The 19,802-nt window shown below is 44.8% G+C and overlaps 1 protein-coding gene across 1 annotated transcript in view; it reads left to right on the plus strand.

The window, feature by feature from the left end:
* Positions 1-19,802, plus strand: part of LOC121464241 (serotransferrin-like) — a 48,075-nt gene that overhangs the window by 19,864 nt on the left and 8,409 nt on the right. Inside the window, 7 exon segments of the mRNA XM_041677010.1 lie at positions 2,354-2,538; positions 4,155-4,341; positions 11,130-11,230; positions 11,232-11,385; positions 12,067-12,161; positions 14,305-14,382; positions 18,757-18,839. Of these exon segments, the coding sequence (XP_041532944.1) occupies positions 2,354-2,538; positions 4,155-4,341; positions 11,130-11,230; positions 11,232-11,385; positions 12,067-12,161; positions 14,305-14,382; positions 18,757-18,839 (883 nt within the window).

The following is a 19,802-nucleotide window of genomic DNA, read 5'->3' on the forward strand; positions in this document are numbered from 1 at the left end:
TTATTAAAGATTTCTGCCTCCTCCCCGCCACCGCCTCCCATTTCCCTTCCCCTCCCCCATCAAGTCCCCCTCCCTCATCATCTCAAAGAGCAATCAGGGTTCCCTGACATGTGGGAAGTCCAAGGACCACCCATCTCCATCCAGGTCTAGTAAGGTGAGCATCCAAACTGCCTAGGCTCCCCCAAAGCCAGTACGTGCAGTAGGATCAAAAACGCATTGCCATTGTTCTTGAGTTCTCAGTAGTCCTCATTGTCCGCTATGTTCAGCAAGTCCGGTTTTATCCCATGCTTTTTCAGACCCAGGCCAGCTGGCCTTAGTGGGTTCCCGATAAAACATCCCCATTGTCTCAGTGTGTGGGTGCACCCCTCGCGGTCCTGAGTTCCTTGCTCGTGCTCTCTCTCCTTCTGCTCCTGATTTGGACCTTGAGATTTCAGTCCGGTGCTCCAATGGACTCTCCACTTTTTCATAAAGACTCCAAAGTCTATAGCCTCCTGGCTATAGTTTATCTAAGAGACCTGACCTTTCACCTCCTTCAGCACCTCTGATTTCCAAGCTTCTATTTTTATGCAGAGAATGCTGGCATTGAAAACCCCATGGCACACATGCACACCCTTCATAGTTCTCTTCTCATAGCTCCAGACTTTAGGTAGAGAACATTGTTATAATTCCCTGCCAGTGTCTCCCCTTGTCCCGCCATATAACACAACAGTACTTGGGAATCAAGGCCTTGCTCATGCTTAAGCAAGATTTTACCACTCAGGGTGGTGGAAGCAATTTGGTTATATTAGAATTAAGCCGAATTTACTGTTCCACATCTACATGAGCCCATTCACATTCAACAGAACTTATCATTCCTGTAGTAGCCAAACAAAATTAAAAACACTCCACATATCTATAAATGGAAGGATGGCTTAAAAACACAGTTCTATGCCACATCATAGAATGAGGTCCAGTTATTTGAAAGAATGACCTCGGTTTCCATAATGGTAGAAAAAAAAAGTAAAGTATATAAGTAGCTGAGAAAGAACTACAGAAGTTTATTTATGTTAAGATCGAATGCTTAGAAAACTAACTATAAGCTTGTAACATTGTGTAGACCCATATATAGGTAAATGAGTATAAGAGGCATAGATGGAGCCAGGCAGCGCGCCTTTAATCCTAGCACACAGGAGGCAGAAGCCAGCAGATCTCTGTGAGTTCAAGGCCAGCGTGGTCTACAGACTGAGTTCCAGGACAGACAAGGCTACACAGAGAAACCTGTCTCAAAAAACAAAACAAAACAACAACAACAACAACAAACCAGCCATAGATAGAAACACAAATTGTGAAATTGAGATTTTAAGGATTGGAGTCAAAGGAACCGGTGGGATTTGGGGAATGCAGAAGTGAGGTTTCAGTTCGTAAGTAGACACATTTAAAAATACCCTCACCCTGGTCTCACGTAGTATTTATTCAGTTATGGAAAGATTCTTGAGAGAGCAATGAATGAGATGAGAAAGGTTGCAATTCTGCTTTATGGGAGAGAGATGAAAACTGGCTAAATAAAATGCCAGGAGGAGCTATGGAAAGCCTCAGGTCAGGCAAAGGCATTTAAATTGACTGACTGATTAATTAAGTTTTGCAAAGAGAATACAGAAAAGATAAGGCAAGCAAGCAGCTGAGACAGGACGTTTTCACCTGGGACCAGCATAAAGTCAAACTGAAAATGCTGATCAATCTTTCTTTCTTCCTTCCTTCCTTCCTTCCTTCCTTCCTTCCTTCCTTTCTTTCTTTCTTTCTTTGGTCTGGAGATGTGATGTCTGCAGAGATGGGGAAACTGACTTAGAGTGTCACGTTCTCTCCATGTTGGGGCCAGAAGTACAAAGGCTTTGGAACTTCATTGTTGTTTGAGACAGGCAGTCCTCACTCTGTATCTCTGGCTGGTCTCGAACTCACTATGTAGACCAGGCTGGCCCCAGACTCACAGAGATCCATTAGTTTCTGCCCCCAAAAGCTGAGGTTTAAGGTGTGCACCACCATGCCTGGCCTTTTAATAAACACTTTGATGTTGTTTACCTTTGGAATTTAATAGAAATGAAGACCTTATTTTTTTTTTTAAACAACACCCATGGAACATGTTTTTCATTTGACTGAGAGGGAATATCAGAAAGGAGTACTCACCAGTAATCTCTTGTGCCCTGAGTACCACCTGAGTGTTCCTTCCTCCCAACACTGCCATAACCCTGCACACGTGCTTCTGTGAGCCAGAAGGTACAGATTTCCCACATGCCAGCAAGTCAGGGACACCCCCTCTTTCCCCCTTCCAGTAACTAAAATGGTCAGATCCAGCTGACCCACCCTTTTCTCTATCCAGGAAAAAACCCTGATGCATGGGCTAAGGATCTGAAGCTGACAGACTTCGAGCTGCTGTGCCCTGATGGCAGCAGGAAGCCTGTGACGGAGTATGCCAGCTGCCACCTGGCCCAAGCTCCAAACCACGTCGTGGTCTCCCGGAAAGAGAAGGCAGCCCGTGTTAGCACGGTGCTACGTAACCAGCAGGTATGGACCATCCAGGGTCTCCCACCATTTAGTCCTAGCTGGGGCAGGTTATTTGGAGCTCAGAGCTGAGCAAAGCTTCGGTGTATCCATTTGCTTCCTGAAAACTATAATTTGGAGTCCTGAGATTGTGGATCAGAATATCCAAGTTTAAATCTCAGCTCGACAGCTTTTCTATCCATGCCGTCTTAGATGTATATGGCTTAAATTTTCTACTCTCGGTTTCTTTACATATTAAACGGAAACAGTTAAAAAAAAAAGTGAAGTAAGCACACAAAGGCGTAGGAAATGTGTGTCTAATGAAGGGGCTTACAGCGTGTTAGCTGGGACTGGATCCCTCAGACCTGGCTCTGTTTCTGTGGAATGCCTAGTCACTAGAGACAAGTTCCCACCTGATCCAGGAGTCGAGCCCTCAGGACCTGGAATCTGCTTTCCAGCCCCTTTTGACCTTGACTCAGGGATTCCTTTATTTTCCTCAAGTATGTTTTTCTGAAAATGAGAATGAATGATCGTGCTTCCTAATGTTCTTTCATACAAACCTGGAGGACCAGAAGTTATTTCTATTTCTCATGCTTAGACGAGTAGCTGTACCCTGCTCTTAACATTTCGGAAAATACAAGAGTCTCACCCTCAGAACAACCCTGTCAGGGACAGCCTGGGGGAGGAGTGTACAGGGGGCAGGTGCTGCTTGAATACTTGAATCCCCGGAGCCCCTCTACACACAAACATCACTCTGCCTTCTGGTGTAGCTTCCTGCATGTTAATCTGTCATTACTTCCAAAAGAAAAGAAAACAAAACAGGATAGCATGTCTTCAAAAGCCCCTTTTAATAGCACATTGGTGATAACATCGAGTGATGTTTCTAGTTTTACATTAGATTTGGGTCAAATAATCTTACAGTAGCTAACAGTTTCTTATCAGTGTTCTCAATGTTTAAAGAGTGAAATTCTTTAGCCTTTTGACAGTGTCTTAAACCTCTGCTTCTTACGTAGATCTTTTAAATACTATGTCAGCTATACAGAGTTTAGAATGAAGAAGAGGGCACAGGATGATAGTCACGAGCATTCAAGAAGAATACTCCTCGCGTGCGATAGGAATGCTAGCCTGACTTCCAGCACCCTCATTTTACAGCCCTGGGCTGGGAGAAGCTACGTGGCTGGTCCAAGACACATATAAAATGTATCCAGACGTGAACTTCTATTGGTTTCTTTTTTACCATTACTCTGAGAGGGCGCATGTCTGATGTCTTTTTGGCAACCATACTGGAAGGGGCATATTATTTCTTCTTCCTTCCTATGAACACCTCTGAGACACTTAAGCCACAGAACGGAAATGACATCAGCAAAGGTGGGAGTGGGTAGTGAGAGGGGTTGGAGGTCTCAGAGGACAATAAGATAAGAGGTGTTCAGAGGACTTTGGGGAATTGTGGAAGCATGTGGTTTAGGTTCAGGTGGGTATAAATGGCAGATAAGAGAGGTGGAAAGTTCCTAAGGTGTATTCCAGAGTTTTCCTTTGGTTTTTCAGGGCTGGCTGGCTTGGAGTTTTCAGCCTCCTGCAATGCCGGCGTTTTCCACTGCTCAGGGATGTGTGTTCACAGGTATTCTCTGTTCATTTGACAGGGTGCATTTGGAAGCAATGCTGATTGCTCTACGAGTTTCTGTTTGTTCAAATCTACAACGAAGGACCTTCTGTTCAGAGATGATACCAAATGCTTGTATAAAGTTCCAGACGGCACCACATGGGAAAAATACTTAGGAGAAGACTATGTCCAAGCTGTTGGTAACATGAAAAAGTGCTCAACCTCACGTGAGTAGAATGAGCAGTGTGGAGAAGTTGCAAAGCAAACCCAGTGGCAGGAATGGCAGCTATAATAGAGGAGTCAAGCGTGGCCTTTAGGAAATAGTCACACAGGCAGGATAAAACCTAGCAGATACAGCAGGGTGGGTTATATATAGTAAGGGGACCACAGATCCAGGACTCTAGGGTGGTGAACTTATTAGATGTACATAATCCTATCTTATTTCTAAGAAGACAAAAAAGGGCACCAAGCTTATTAGTGGTTCTTGTCCAATATGGCAACCACTAACAAGATGTGGCTACTTAAATTTAAATTACAGCTGAATTAAATGCAGATGTCATTTCCTCAATTCCATCCAGCTACAATTTTCACGAAAAGTAGCCACAGCAAAGAGAATATTGAGGAATATTTTCTTAGACAGGTCTGATCTGCAGAACGTCAGTCGTGATAAGTTCTGGCTAGCTCTAGTTGTTCAGGCCGTCTGGAATGTCATATGCCAGGCACTGAAACAGAATAAAATGTGGTTGTGCAGTCTGTTTTGGGATTAATCGAACCACTTGGAAGCATTTGGAAGGTGTGAGAGAATCCATGTGGTGAAAAGTGGTTAGTCTTTGATTGCAGTTTGTAGGTGAGACTTGGTCCTGATTTAAGTTGCTATCCTAGAGATACAGTTTGCGTGAGTCTGTGCTGCTGCAGGGTGTTGGCACTTTCAAGGTATCCACGTGTGGGTTGGTAAGACAGTTCAGTGGGTGAAAGAGCTCGTACCATCAAGCTTGTGGCTTGATGACCTGAGTCTGATCCTGGTCTGACGGTAGAAGAGAATATATGTGTATATATATATATGCACACACAGGTTGTCACGTGCAGTTCTAGTATAAGCAATGTGCTTGCTGATGTCCACTGTTACAAAATCCAAGTCAATATTTCCTTGGCCTTTATGCTGCCCAAGATGACAGTCTAACGTCATTATTCTCCACCCCATCCCTAGACCCAGCTTAGAAGTTGCTGGGGACTGCTAGCCACCATCTGCCTAAAAATCTCAGCAAAGAGTCTTCATGGACAACTTTTAGCTATATGAATTCAGGTGCAGAGCTTCACCCATTAAAAACAAGGTGGAGCTGGGTGGTGGTGGTGCACTCCTTCAATCCCAGCACTCTGTGAGTTCGAGGCCAGCCTGGTCTACAAGAGCTAGTTCCAGGACAGGCTCCAAAACCACAGAGAAACCCTCTCTTGAAAAACCAACCAAACAACTACAACAAACAAGGTAGAGGATGCCGTGGAGTAGGAAAGTTGTGTTACAGCTAATGGATCCTTGGTGCGAGGCCCTTCCTGTGGTAGGCACAGGAGCTATGTAGGCATGCAGAGATGGGCATTGGAACAATGGGCCACAACATGCAGCAGAACAATGAGCCTTGGCACCGTTGTGTAAATATAAGTGGATTCTGAAGGCCCTACCCCTCTCTTCTCTTCCCAGGACTCCTGGAAGCCTGCACTTTCCACAAAAGTTAAAATCCAAGAGGTGGGCTGCCACTGTGACAGAGATGGGTGTTCCCGTGATCCATGGACTTCCCTTGGCCCCTGCAGCCTGAGGGGTTCAGGCTGACTGGGTCCATCTTCATGTTTGTGTGTCTCCATGTAATAGAGCACAAAATAAAAATGACCGTGACTTTATATTTCCCAAGCTCCATTCTTTTCTAAATGTTTTCAACAGGATTTCTTTATACAATCCGACTATATTTGTTTGCAACTGAACCTTTTCTTCTCAGTTCAAGATTCAGGTTGTCAGGGCTGGTGAGATGGCTCGGGGGTAAGGGCACTGACTGCTCTTCCAGAGGACCCGGGTTCAGTTCCCAGCACCCACATGGGGGCTCACGACTGTTTGTAACTCTGATTCCTCTGATTCCAGAGGCTCTGATGCCCTCTTCCTCTCTGCAGGATCCTGCATGCATGTGGTACATATGAGCTCACACAACCACATACACATAAAATAAAAGATTAGAAAGTAATTTAAAAAATAAAAATATTTTTTAAAGAAGTAGAAAAATTTAGATAATCTTTCCCACAGCTCTGGGGTCCACAGACCCAGTTCCAGGGTCTAGCCCAAGAACAGTCCCTTTTGGAAGAATCTCCTCAGTCATCCTAACAGAATCAAATCCATACGGCACACACGTGGGTGTGCGCACATGTGCATACACAAGGCGCAAGAAAGAGGAATTTGTTACAAATAAGCGCCCCAAATGAGTACTGGGAAAGGTGAAAGAATATCTAATTTTATTCATGTGTTTTGACACCATAGCCAGGGTCTAAAAGCGAATCTGAAACAGCTTTTGCTAAAAATCTTCTTTTGAGCCTGAGAACATAGCGATTTCTGTCATCAGTCAGTGGGCTGGCATCCTTTTACATCACTCAGTGAGACATGGTGGACAGGCAAGGAAAAGCTCCTCAAGTGTTGGTCACTGGGAGCTTTGGTTATATAGAGTGTCCCACAGTAGGGGGATGCTGCAGGAGGCGGGCTGGCGGGCCAGATGGCGCCCTCTAGTGTTACAGTTCTCCTTTAGGGCTGCGGTATTGGAGCTTAGCTGTCACTTAACAGAGATCAAAGACAGCAAGGGCCTGGGTAAGCACTGCTAATTCGGAAGTAAAAATGTTCCGTGCCCCAAAGTCTTGGCTTATTTGTATAAAATGGACATTGAAAGGAGTGCTTCAAATAAGAATGGCCCAAGAGCACAACATTAACACTGACAGTGACTTTAGCAGATTTTAATAGTCTGCCCAGTACCCAGAGAGAGTTGGAGTCCTCCCCCTGTCTCGTTCTACCCTGTCTCCTCCCATTCTCAGTCCACTTTCCTGTAAGATACAGCTCATTCCCCACATATATCAGTAATAAGTAGTTGGTTGAACACATAGAGACTAGTCATCAACTCTGTCATTTCCCACCCTGATGTAAGTCACTGCTACCTGCCAACTCTTCAGCCAACTTACTTCTTTATTCTTAAGCCTGTTTCCTGCACTTCCTGCAGGTATCTACCCTCAATAATCCTAGCACTTGGGAGGAGGAGGCAGAAGGTTCAGCAGTTCAAGATCATCATCAGCATAGCAAGTTTGAGGATGGCTTGGATAATATGAGAACCTGTCTTAAAAGATACACACACACACACACACACACACACACACACACACGCATACAGGCATACACAAACACACTTTCTACCATCTAACCCCAACAAATTTTCACCTAATAATATTTAAGCAATGTTTTTTTTTTAAAGAGAGGATGATACAAGATCTCACATGTGGTGGAGTTTTGTGTGTGTAGAACTTATTATAAAGGTTAGGCTCTGTGGTGATTTGAATGAGAATGACCCCATAGGTTTATATGTTTGAATGCTTGGTCCCCAGTTGGTGAAACTATTTGGGAAGGATTAGGAGGTGTGGTCTTGTTGGAGGAGGTGTGTTTTTGTAGGGACCACTGGCCAGCTCCCAAATAACCACACGGAGACTTAATTATAAATTCTCAACTGGTAGCTTAGGCTTGTTACTAATTAGCTCTTACAACTTAAGTTAACCCATATTTCTTATCTAAGTTCTACCTCGTGGTTCATGACTTATTTCCTCATTTTTGACATGTCCTACTTCCTCTTCTTCTGGCTCGAGACTCCTGAGACTCTGCCCTTCTTCTTCCCAGTGTCCTCCTTGTCTGACTCTCCCAGCTATCGGCCAGTCAGCTCTTTATTAACCAGTGAGAATAACACACACACACACACACACACACACACATATACAGTGTACAAAGATTGTTCCACAGCAGAGGCGTGTCACTGGGGATGAATTTTGAGGTTTGGAAAGCCTACACAAAGCCCAGTTTCTTATTCTCTGCCTCCAAATCAGGATGTAATTCTGATGTGCAGGTGCCCATGCCTGCCTGCTGCCACACTCCCTCCCATGAAGATGACAGACTCACCCTCTGAAACTGTAGACATGCTCCCAATCAAATGCTTCTTTCCGTAAGTTGACTTGGTCATGCTAATAGAACAGCAACTAAGACAAGATGTCACCGGGTCAGGCTTTGATGTTTCAAAAGCCCACATCATGCCCAGGTAGATCTCTTTATCTCTGCCTTGAGCTTGTTGTCTTAACATGTGAGCGCTTAGCTGCTGCTCTAGTGCCTGCCCGCCTGCCTGCTGCCATGGTCCCCACCATAATGGTCATGAACTCTATTAATCTCTGGAACCCTGAGCCCCAAATTAAATGTTTTCTTTTATTAGTTCTCTTTGTCATGGAGTTTTTTCACAGCAATAGAAAGGTAACTAAGACAAACTGTTCTCAAACTCGTGGCCATCATCCTGAATTAGTCTCTTGAGGGCTGGGATTATGGGTATCAACACCGCCCCTGGCTCAAACAGTGATAAGTCTAAAGAAGAAGCAAAGTGTGTGTGTGTGTGTGTGTGTGTGTGTGTGTGTGAGAGAGAGAGAGAGAGAGAGAGAGAGAGAGAGAGAGAGAGAGCGCACGCGCACGTGTGTGTGTGTGGTGTTAGGACCATAAAAATAAAAGAAACAGAATGTGTCATGATTTCTGATAGTCCTGGTACCTTAATTTATAACCTGCCTTTTTAAAGCTCACATCCTCAACACTTCTCTTTGACCTGAAGCCCTTTATCAAATGAATCTTACCACATTATGGCAAGAGGTTAAGCATATAGAAGCCTAACTGCTTGTAATCAAATCCCAGCTCCACCTCTACTTATGCGCTCATGGGGAATTACTCAAACCCTTCCCCGGTGTCCCCTCTGTAAAGGTGGAGTGGTGAGTCACTGTGAGGATTTAACAGATGAGTACATTAACAGTACCCCAGAAAGCGCTCATTACCAGTAGACATTAGTCCCATTCTCGTTACCGTAGTCTTTCTTACTCGCGCTTCCCCACACTTCCAGAGCCCTGAGCTCACGTGCATCCTTATTACAGCGGCTTCTCTGCTACAAAAGAGTCTATCAACAACCACCAGAAACCTTTGTTTTATTTCTATGCCACCGACTCAGGAACTCCCAAAGAAGCCCAATTGATTACTGACTCCAAATGAAAGCCAAGTACATATTTGTGGCACTTTATATCTCTTTATTCTGCCACCTGTTTGAGAGTGGCTCTCAGATTTTTCAGAAACACCTGAACCAGAACCTAGACAGGCAATTTTCATTCTAGCTTCCCTTTCTCATTGGGTCCACAGCCTCACTCTCCCTTAGTAAAGTCTTTCCTTCACCAAAGGACACATTTGCTGCGGACTATTCCTTTACACAATGTGAATATATGTTGCTGGGATTGGTTTAATAAGCAAGCTGACTGACCAATAACTGATCAGGATGAAGTTAGGTGGGAAAGCCAAACTGAGAATGATGGAATGAGGTTGGGAGGAGTCCAGAGGAGTCTGTGACAGACACAGAGGGAGCAGGAGATGAACGTGACATGCTAATAAAGTTGCTGCCACATGACCATGTGTAAATAAGGAATATAGGTTAATTCAAATGTAAGAGTTAGCTAGTAATAAGCCTGAGCTATTGGCCAAGCATTTATAGTTCATATTTAGTCTCTGAGTCAGTTATTTGGGACCAGGCCTGGTCAGGACAGGAAACATCCGTTTATACACATTTGTCTTTTCAGTCACCCAATACCAATGTTCTAGGAGAAAACCTTGATTATTCTTCTCTACTTAAGTCATTATCTATATATTTTATAGTCATTACAACTTACATATTTTATCATCTAAACACCCCTGAAATTTGTGCCCTCCATTCCACACTTTTAACATGTGTTAGACTCTGGGTATCATTTGCCTAAATATGACAAGAGATTCCTATTGATAGCCCAGCTTCAGTCTTTTCTCCCCCAAGGGTCAGATCTCTGTAGATCTGCTAATTGTCCATGTCACCTTCAACTTGTTCCATTCTGAATAAACTCTAGGTTCTTCAGCACAGCACACCAAACCCCTCCATGTCTGAGCTCTACAAACTTCACTGCTGATTTTCTGCCACTTTGGCTTAAGTGAACATTCAATTCAATTTTTTTTACATAGTTTGTAACCAGTCACTCAGCATCTTGTGATGACAAGGCCAAATGAGTGGCCCAAAGTGTGCTGATTTCATCTGTGGTGTGTCTAAATCATGCTGGGGGCCTTTCAAGCACAAACCTTAACATCTGTTTTATTCCCTACCCAATCAAAAACGTTTCTTCCTATCTGTTCACTGCTACGCTGTGAGAAAGGGAGAGCCCCATATGTCGCTGACTTTTACCCATGCTTCTCTTCGGCACATCTTTTTTTCTTTAGCTGCCTGCATAGGTTACCGAATCCTTCAGGATTCGGGTCCATCTCTAGCTACTTTTCTCTGATCCCATGAAGGGCTCTGTGTGTCTTTGTGGGTTCCCATTCCGCACGGGGGCTCATTCTGTCACATCTCTTGCCACACTGGTAAAATGTCTCCCAAGTCTCAGAGCATGTAAAGGCAGAGCAGAAATTCTCAAGTGAAAATTTCAAAGCCATTAATTTTGCTCAAATTCATCGTTCTTTCAAAAATCTAAAAAAAAAAAAAAGGAGTACGGTGGTGGATTTGACTAAAACACACATTCATGTATGAAATTCTCCAAAGATAAAATTTTAAATGTAAGGGGGAAGACGCACAAAGAAGACAGAGTCGGTGCATACACATCCCAAAGCGTAAAGATATCAGTAGACCAGTTAACTGGGTTGTAGAAACCACAAAACTTCAACTCCCATCAGGCACCTGGAGTTCCTCAGGGCCTGCAGGAGGGAACTGCGCCCCCATGAACTACCATTCCCGTGATGCTCTGCGTCCCGGGGCGCGGAGTCTAGAGCCACGTCGCTTAGGCAGCCCGGGAAGACCACAGACCTTCCCTCATGGCTTCCGTAGACACCCGGCGTGTTGGGGACAGCCCCGGGGGTGCCTTCCAGCCTTACCTCGATTCCTTGCGGCAGGAGCTGCAGCAGAGGGATCCGACGCTGCTGTCCATGGCGGTGGCTCTGTTCGCGGTCCTCCTGACGCTGGGTGAGACGGCAGGCGGGCGCGGCGAAGGCGGGGTGGCGGAGTTGGAGCTCGGCCGTGCAGGCCTGGGAGGCAAGCTGCGAGGCTCCCCTCTTCTGCCATCCGCCCTCCAGAACGCAGCGGCGTGGAACCGGGACTCCGAAGTGACCTAGTTCTTGGGACAGGAGTGCCCGAGGCTCCCCTGTGCGCTTGAGCGCAGAGGGCGGCCGTCGCCATCGCTCACACCAACTTTGAGCTGCTTCTATCTGGGAGCTGGGTGCTGGGCTACTGAGGTACTAAGGAAAAGCGGAGATCATCAAATCAGATTTAGCAAGCCATTATTATTATTTTTTTTTCCAGATTCATCGTTCTGTAGATACTTGAGGTCTCCACAGTTAGGATGAGGGACATAGGTGTGGAAAGGTTGACAGTCCATAGTGGCTGGCACTCAGTGGGTTCCTAACTATAACTCTTTTTTTTTTTTTTTTTTGGTTTTTCGAGACAGGGTTTCTCTGTGGTTTTGGAGCCTGTCCTGGAACTAGCTCTTGTAGACCAGGCTGGTCTCGAACTCACAGAGATCCGCCTGCCTCTGCCTCCCGAGTGCTGGGATTAATGGGGTGTAACAGTGAATGCAGACGCACACGTTGTTTTGTCGCAAATGCCTGTTAATGCCCTTGAAAATAAAGGCTGCTTTTCTCTTCGCAGTTTTCTGGAAGTTCATCTGGAGCAGAAAGAGCAGTCAGAGAGCTGTTCTCTTCGTTGGGCTTTGTGACTCGGGGAAAACGTTGCTGTTTGTCAGGGTAATGCTTTGTTTCCCACCTCTGTTAAATGTACTAGGAACTGTCATGGCATGTCAGTATTCCTGTCATCTTGTGGTTTATTTAGTACAGGACACTATGTCAGCAAGTTTGGGACAAGTTTTTAAAAATATTTTATTTAAGTTTTTTTTTTCTTTTTAATTATATGGATGTGTGTTGATGTGTGCACATGAGGGCCTGTGCCTGTAGAGGCCAGATGTGTAGACTCTGTGGAGTTGGAGTTACAGGCTGTTCTGAGCTGCCAGATGCTGGGAATGGAACTCAGTTCCCTTCCTTACAGGAGCGGTATGTGTTCTTAACCAACTTAACTGACCCTTCTTCCATCCTGAGAGTTAATTCTTGACTTACTTGGGAATACAAAAAGGCTCTAGGAAAACCTGTTTCCGCCCTCCACACACGTACACATTTAGTCGTTACTGTAGGGTCTTCTGTAAATATATTTCTGTGGGTAAAGATGCCAGAAGAGTTGTTGTTGGATAGGAACCCCTTCTGAGAGCCTACTGGAGACTTTCATTGTTTCCGATTTTGGATGTTTTGAATTTTGGCATATTTGCATACATTTTTATCACTTAAGCATCCGTAAAAGGAAATGCTCCAAAATTCAAAACAGTATATTTTCCTCATTTGTAATCTGTGTTGTGAATTCTGTGTAGCTCTTTGGTTCTTATTGGACACCCTTTGTATCAGGAGCAATATTGTGATTGCAGTTGAACCAAGACTGGGTGAAGACATTGGCATCCTAACCTGCTGACTGATTCCTCAAGAAGTTCATGGTCACTCCCTGAAAGTGATCCATGGCATGAATATTGGCTGATATGTTGTTTAGTTTAAAGGATGGCAGGGAAATGTTGAAGATATATGCCAGACTTCACTCGTCGGTGGCATGGGCAACGAATGTCTTTGCTGTGTCAGATGATATCGATAGAATATATGGTCTGGGGCTGGGGAGGTGGCCCAGGCCATCGAGCTTGCCTGGCAAAAATGAGGACCTAAGTTTGGATTCCTGAAACCCACATAAAAGCCATACCCAGAGGTGCTTGTAATCCCAGTAGAGACAGAGGATGCCTGGAATTCCTTGGCCGGCAAGCCTTGTTAGTTGGTGAGCTCCAGGTTCAGTGAGCGAACACAGCCTCCAGTGTAGACACACACACACACACACACACGATGGAAGATGCAGTCTCAGTTTCTTGGGCTGAGCCGGAATATAATGGCTACAGACATGTGCTTTTAAGTTTAGCCTGCTTTATTACTCTTTCTTCACCACTTAATCAAAGAAAAAAGGAAGCCCAGTAACTTTTGTTGTGACGTCACATAGTTCTAGCGTGGCCAGTTCTAGCCCAGCATTGTGACAGACGTGGCAGAGAGACCCTCCTTTGACAGCTGAAGCTAGTGAGGCTTCCTGTCGTTAATGCTCAGTTTTCTGTAGCCAGTATTTTTTAACTGAGCGTGTCTTACTGTGGAGAATTTCCACTCTTCCTTTGGCAGGTATAAATTTAATCGTGTGTGTGTGTGTGTGTGTGTGTGTGTGTGTGTTCATGTGTGAGTGCTGATACATGTGTGCCCTGTCACATCCGTGGAGGTCAGAGGATGACGGTGTTGGTGTTCTGTCATTGCTGCGCCAGATTAGCTAGTCTGAATTTCTGGAAATTCCCGTCTCCTCCTCCTGTTCTCCCCATCAGGGTACTAGAATTACGAATGTGTACATTACTAGGTCTGTTGTGATTGGGCTCAGAAGATCTGAACTCAGGTTGTCAGGCTTGCACGGCAGATGTTTATCCGCTGGAACATCTCCTCAGACCTTGAGTTGTTGATAGTTTAAATGTTTACCGCTCGGTAAATTTGGCCCCTTGCCGTTTGAAAAAAATAACATTCGGCCTAGGGTGTCACTCGACATGTCTGAGGCTTTGGGTTAGATCACTGGCACTGCAAAAAAGAGGAATAAAGCCTGTAACTTGTTAAATTTCTACAGATTAAAAGTAAGCCAGTATGATCCTTTCCTACTATTCCAAGTAGTGTTCATTCATTTGACCTTATGCTTGACAGAATTAAAATGGTGTTCTTTAAATTGGGTTTGGTGTTATTGTAGTGCACTCACCCAGATCTGGTTCATGTTGGTTTTTTACAGTTGCTAACTGGCCACTACAGAGACACACAGACTTCGATTACCGACAGCTCTGCTGCATACAAAGTCAACAATAACAGGGTAAGGTGTCTGTGGACTATTCTAGAATCTGACACTCTTCTTGCTGTGAAGTCTAGTTTCATTTCCATTGCTGTGAGAAAATACTCTGAAAAAAGGAAACAGGTGGGCGGTGGTAGCACTCGGGAGGCAGAGGCAGGGTTAGCCTGGTCTACAAAGCAGATGCCAGGACAGCCAGGCCTGTTAAACAGAGAAACATGTCTGGAGAAACCACAAACAAAAAAAAAAGGAGAAGAAAAGAAAATATTCTGAGGAGAAGCAGCTTGGGAGGAAAGGATTTAATCTGATCCATTAGTCAGGGAAATCAAGACTGGAGATCGGAAGCAGCAGCCATGCAGAAATGCTGCTTGCTGGCCCACTCTTTGGTTTACTTAGCTTGAGTTTTTCATGCCCCTGGACCACCTGCCTCGCGATGGAACCACCCACATCGGGCTGGGCCCTCTTACATCAAGTAGCAGTCGAGAACACGACCCACTGACATGCCCACTGGCCAGTCTGAGGGGACTCTGTTGAGGCTTTTCTCAGATGGCTGTGTCGAGTTGACAGGAGTAGGATGTAGGAATCATTTGTAGCCTGCTTTTATGAAGAACATATTCTTGGTAGCAGATTTTGTCATGCCTCTCCTTGTAACATAACATGTACAGGGTTACGTCACAAAATTTTTTCTTTCTAGGTTCTGTCTATTCAAGGTTACCGTAAGTTTCAGTGGGCATTGGGTCTTTTTCTGCTACAAGAGTAGTACATAGACATAGGATAATCATTTACTTAAAAGTAATTTTCAAAAAAAAAAAAAGATTGTGGCCTTGAAAGCGTCTATGCTAATTACTGTTTGTGAGTCTAATAAAAGACTCAAGCTCAGAAAAAAAAAGAGTAGAGGTAATATACCTCAACATAATGAAAGTAGCATATTAGAAACCCAAATAAAGAATAATTTATATTTTTAAAATACTGAGATGGTGTGGGAAGTCCTTCTGTATATGTGTTACTTTTATTGGTTAATGAATAAAGAAACTGTTTTGAGCATATATCAGGGCAGAACAGAGCTAGGTGGGGAAAACGAAACTGAATGCTGGGAGAAAGAAGGTGGAGTCGGGGAGACGCCTTTTAGCCTCACCAGAGATAGATGCTGGACAAAACCTTGCTAGTAAGCCACAGATTAATAGAAATGGGTTAAATTAAGATGTAAGAGCTAGTCAATAAGAAGCTAAAGCTAATAGGCCAAGCAGTGATTTAATTTACAAAAAAAAAGTAATTTTCTTTTCCTGTTTCTGCTACCCTGACTTTTTTTAGAAGCTGTGCCATAGTTAGATTTTTTTTAGTCAGAGCATTGTTCGTATTTAATGTTGCTACAATCTTTTGCTTTTATGAGCATGGTTGTGATGGCTATACACCGTGCATTTCAAAAATACCCACGAAGAATCAGAAGAACGACTGTTGCACACCTGTGTTGCTAGAAGGCGCAGATGGGAACTACCGAGCTGATTACAGTGCTAACAGCTTTGGTGGGTGGGGGGCGGGCTCCGTGGCTGATGAGGGAAGGAAGGACGGATGGATAGGCGAATTAAGAGTTGTGCTTTTAGAGCCCTGTTCCTCCCCTTTCTGGTGCCTTCAGAATTAAGCACTGTGCAAATAGGGTCTGCCATTTAGCTGTTTTTTCTACAATGGTACTTCTTTGATCCAGAACTTTTAGTTTTTTCTTGTCTTTAAGACAAGGTCTCATTGTAAGCATTGCAGCTCACATGGAAAGGTACCCTGGCAGTTAGGAGCCAAGGAATACTATAAAGTCACTGTAAGGTATCAGCGTACAGCCCTGCTCCAGGGAAAGGTACTCAGTGCAAGTGCAACAGCTTTGCTCCAGCAAGGGCAGGATTTCCCCAGTGAAGCTGTTGCAGCCCTGCTTGCTGAGAAGGGTGTCTCCTGCAACAGTGTCACAGCTCTGTGTACGTTTCCCGGAGTGTAACAGCTCCGCTCTGCTAGGGGAAAGCTTCCCCAGCGACAGGGTTACAGTTCTGCTCTGCTAGGGGAAAGCTTCCCCAGCGACAGGGTTACAGTTCTGCTCTGCTAGGGGAAAGCTTCCCCAGCGACAGGGTTACAGTTCTACTCTAGGGGAAAGCTTCCCCAGCGACAGGGTTACAGTTCTGCTCTGCTAGGGGAAAGCTTCCCCAGCCACAGGGTTACAGTTCTGCTCTGCTAGGGGAAAGCTTCCCCAGCGACAGGGTTACAGTTCTGCTCTGCTAGGGGAAAGCTTCCCCAGCGACAGGGTTACAGTTCTGCTCCGCTCTGCTAGGGGAAAGCTTCCCCAGCGACAGGGTTACAGTTCTGCTCCGCTCTGCTAGGGGAAAGCTTCCCCTGCCACAGGGTTACAGTTCTGCTCCGCTCTGACTTGCTCCAGCGAAAAAGTCACAGTGCACAATAAACCTCACTTGACGTTTGTTGGGAAGGAAGAATCCAGGGAGGTGGCTGCCTCTAGGGTGAGAAGCAGCAGCAAACCGAACAGGTACAGAGCTTACATAGGGTTTCTTGGGTGGCTGGGGGAGTTCCAGGGTGACTTGGTATTGGTGGATTTTTGTAGCCTGATTCTGGGGCTCAACAATGAAGAGCACTGTTGCTCTTCCAGGGTATTGGAGTTTAGTTCCTAGTACCCATATCCCACAGTTCACAACTGTAACTTCAGGGAATCTAACGCCCTTTCCTGGGCCTTATGATCATCCACATTTTCGTGTACACATATACACACATATGAATAAATCTGAAATAATACTTCATATTGGGTTAAATAATTTTAAATACTTTATTAAATTAATGTTCCTCAGGCACATGAGCCCGCATTGTGCTTCACTGAACATAAAGAACACTTATCCCTTTCCTGTCCCACTCCCTGGTGTTCTGTTCCAGTCTAAGCAGTAATGTGCACAGTCATGTCTTCTGGATCACTAATGCTGTGTGTTTCAGTGCTAGTACTGCTTCAGAAAGAGAGTGGTAGACCTCAGCATGGGCTCTCCAGGCTCTCACTGGCACAGAGCTGCAAAGCTGTTAGACATGTTGTCGATGAAGGTTCGGACATAATGAATCCAGAGGGTTGTGCGCAGTCTGTATGTGGTACTGACTTCTGCAGACACCATGGTCATAGCTGCTTGAGAATTAGGTCAGTGTGAGAATTGATGGATGGTTCTGAATCATCCATCAGATGTACCAGACCACACCTGACAGTTTTATTTATGTCTACAATAGCATGTTCCAAGGATGAGGTTGTAGGATGGTGACTAGCACCTCCTAGGGGGCATAGTGAGTTTGCTAAGTAGGGGACCAGGAATTCAAACGAAATACTGACAGAATTGGAACAAATAAATGGTGAACTTAATGTACAAATATCTAAAACTCAAAAGTCAAAATTGTGGATATTTCATTAAGATTGAGAATCTCATTAATTGTAATACATGCTATAAATTGTATGTTTTTACATTGTTTGTGAATATTTACCAGTTTTCATATGAGTTTGCTTATACTCATATTAGTGTATTTCCTAAGCCTTGGATAGACCGTGATTCCTTCAGACAGTAAGGTGTCTTCTTCATTCTCTTACGAACATTTATTAAACTGGGTGGTGGTGGTGAACATCATTAATCCCAGCACTCAAGAGGCAGAGGCAGGCAGATCTCTTCAATTTTGAGACCAGCCTAGTCTACAGAGTGAGTCCAGGACAGCCAGGGCTACATAGTGAAACCCTGTCTCAAAACAACCAACCAAACACTTACTTACATTGTAATTTTATACATCTTACATAATTTTACATTGCATTATACATGTCATGTCAGGAACCATGCTGTTTTGTTGCCAGAGCTTTTATTTAGTATGTGGGGGAGGCAATAATGTGGGGGCGTGCAAGAATGTGCAGAGGTCAAGCTTGGGTGTGTTGTTCCTTAGGATGCCATACACATTGGTTTTTAGACATGGTCTGTTCGCTGTCCTGGAGCTCACAAAGTAGGTTAGGCTGGCTGAGAGAGAGCTTCAGGGATCTGCCTGTCTCTGCTTCCCCAGTGTTGAGGCAAAAAGTAGCCCTATCACACTGGACCTTTTTTTTTTTTTTCTTAATGTAGGTTTTTGGAATAAAACTCAGATCATTTTACCAACTGGCCTATCTTCCCCAGCCCCTGTTTTTTATTATTCTCTTTCTGTGCCCCATGCATACTCATCAAGCACTCTTCTCCATCAGTGTTGACGGTTAGCGCTCCACAGACATCCATCTGACTCGCTGTCTGCAGTGATCATCTGCTTGATTCATTAGCACAGCACCCGTGTGCTGCCTGTGATCTATCTGAGGGTGCAGATTTATCCTCTTGGAACTGAAGGCTGACCTAATCTCACTCTTGTCCTCAGGGCAATAGCCTGACATTGATTGACCTCCCTGGGCACGAGAGCTTGAGGCTTCAGTTCTTAGATCGCTTTAAGTCTTCAGCCAGGTAAGTTAGGAAGTGGCATGGGTTTGTGTAAGTGTGGACCGTGTTGGCATCCACTCCTGATGTTAACTTCCTCTGTTAAGATTCTGATGCCATGGTGCCCTGGGGTGGAAAGGTGATGTTTTGGAGTATCCGTTGGGGTGTTAGGATTGTGAAGACTGTAGGAGAGTTTCTCAGGGAGCGTTACTCCCATTAACATGATTAAATTTCATGGTAACTCTGAAGATACTGTTTTTAAAAAATTGTTTTTAACCATATGCATGTGAGGCCAGCTATGTGCACTTATGTGGAGGTATATGTGTAGGCCAGAGGAGGGTGTTAAATCTCCTGGAGCTGGGGTTACAAGTGGTTGTCGTGAGTGCTGGGAACTGAATTATGCAAGAGCAGAACACTCGGAACTGTTGGGCCATCTCTCCATCCCCTAAATCTAAAGATAGACTTAGTGATATATTAGAGCTGTTAGAGTCTGGAAAAGGAATTTTCTTTGTGTTTTGATTTTCGAGACAGAGTTTCTCTGTATAGCCCTGGCCATTCAGGAACTTGCTCTGTAGACCAGGCTGGCATCAAACTGAGAGATCTGCCTGCCTCTGCCTTGCTGGGATTAAAAGCTTGCACCACCACATCCAACTCTCATAAATTCTTAGCCATGTTCTGCACACAATGCAGTGGATGTTAGCTGGGTATCTTTGGGTGTAACTGCTAATTATTTGCGTGGATAGCACACAGCCGGTATCTTCAGAAAGGCCGGCCAGAGGCCTGGCTTGGCTTCTGTAAAGCACCAGTAGCTGTGTCCCATAAGTGCGGGTCCGTCTTGAAGTCCTAGGTGATTTCCACACTAGATGCTGACTGGCAGTCTGTGGCTCAGAGCTCAGTAGTGTCACACAGTGCCAGGCTTGGGGTGATGAGGCTTCCACACCCCTACAGTAGCAGCATGCTCTTACAACAGCTTTGTAGCCTGTTGTTTGC

This window comes from Microtus oregoni, unplaced genomic scaffold (genome assembly GCF_018167655.1).
Source record: "Microtus oregoni isolate MIOR12 unplaced genomic scaffold, Mior012 000028F_ref0000031, whole genome shotgun sequence".
Taxonomy (NCBI): domain Eukaryota; kingdom Metazoa; phylum Chordata; class Mammalia; order Rodentia; family Cricetidae; genus Microtus; species Microtus oregoni.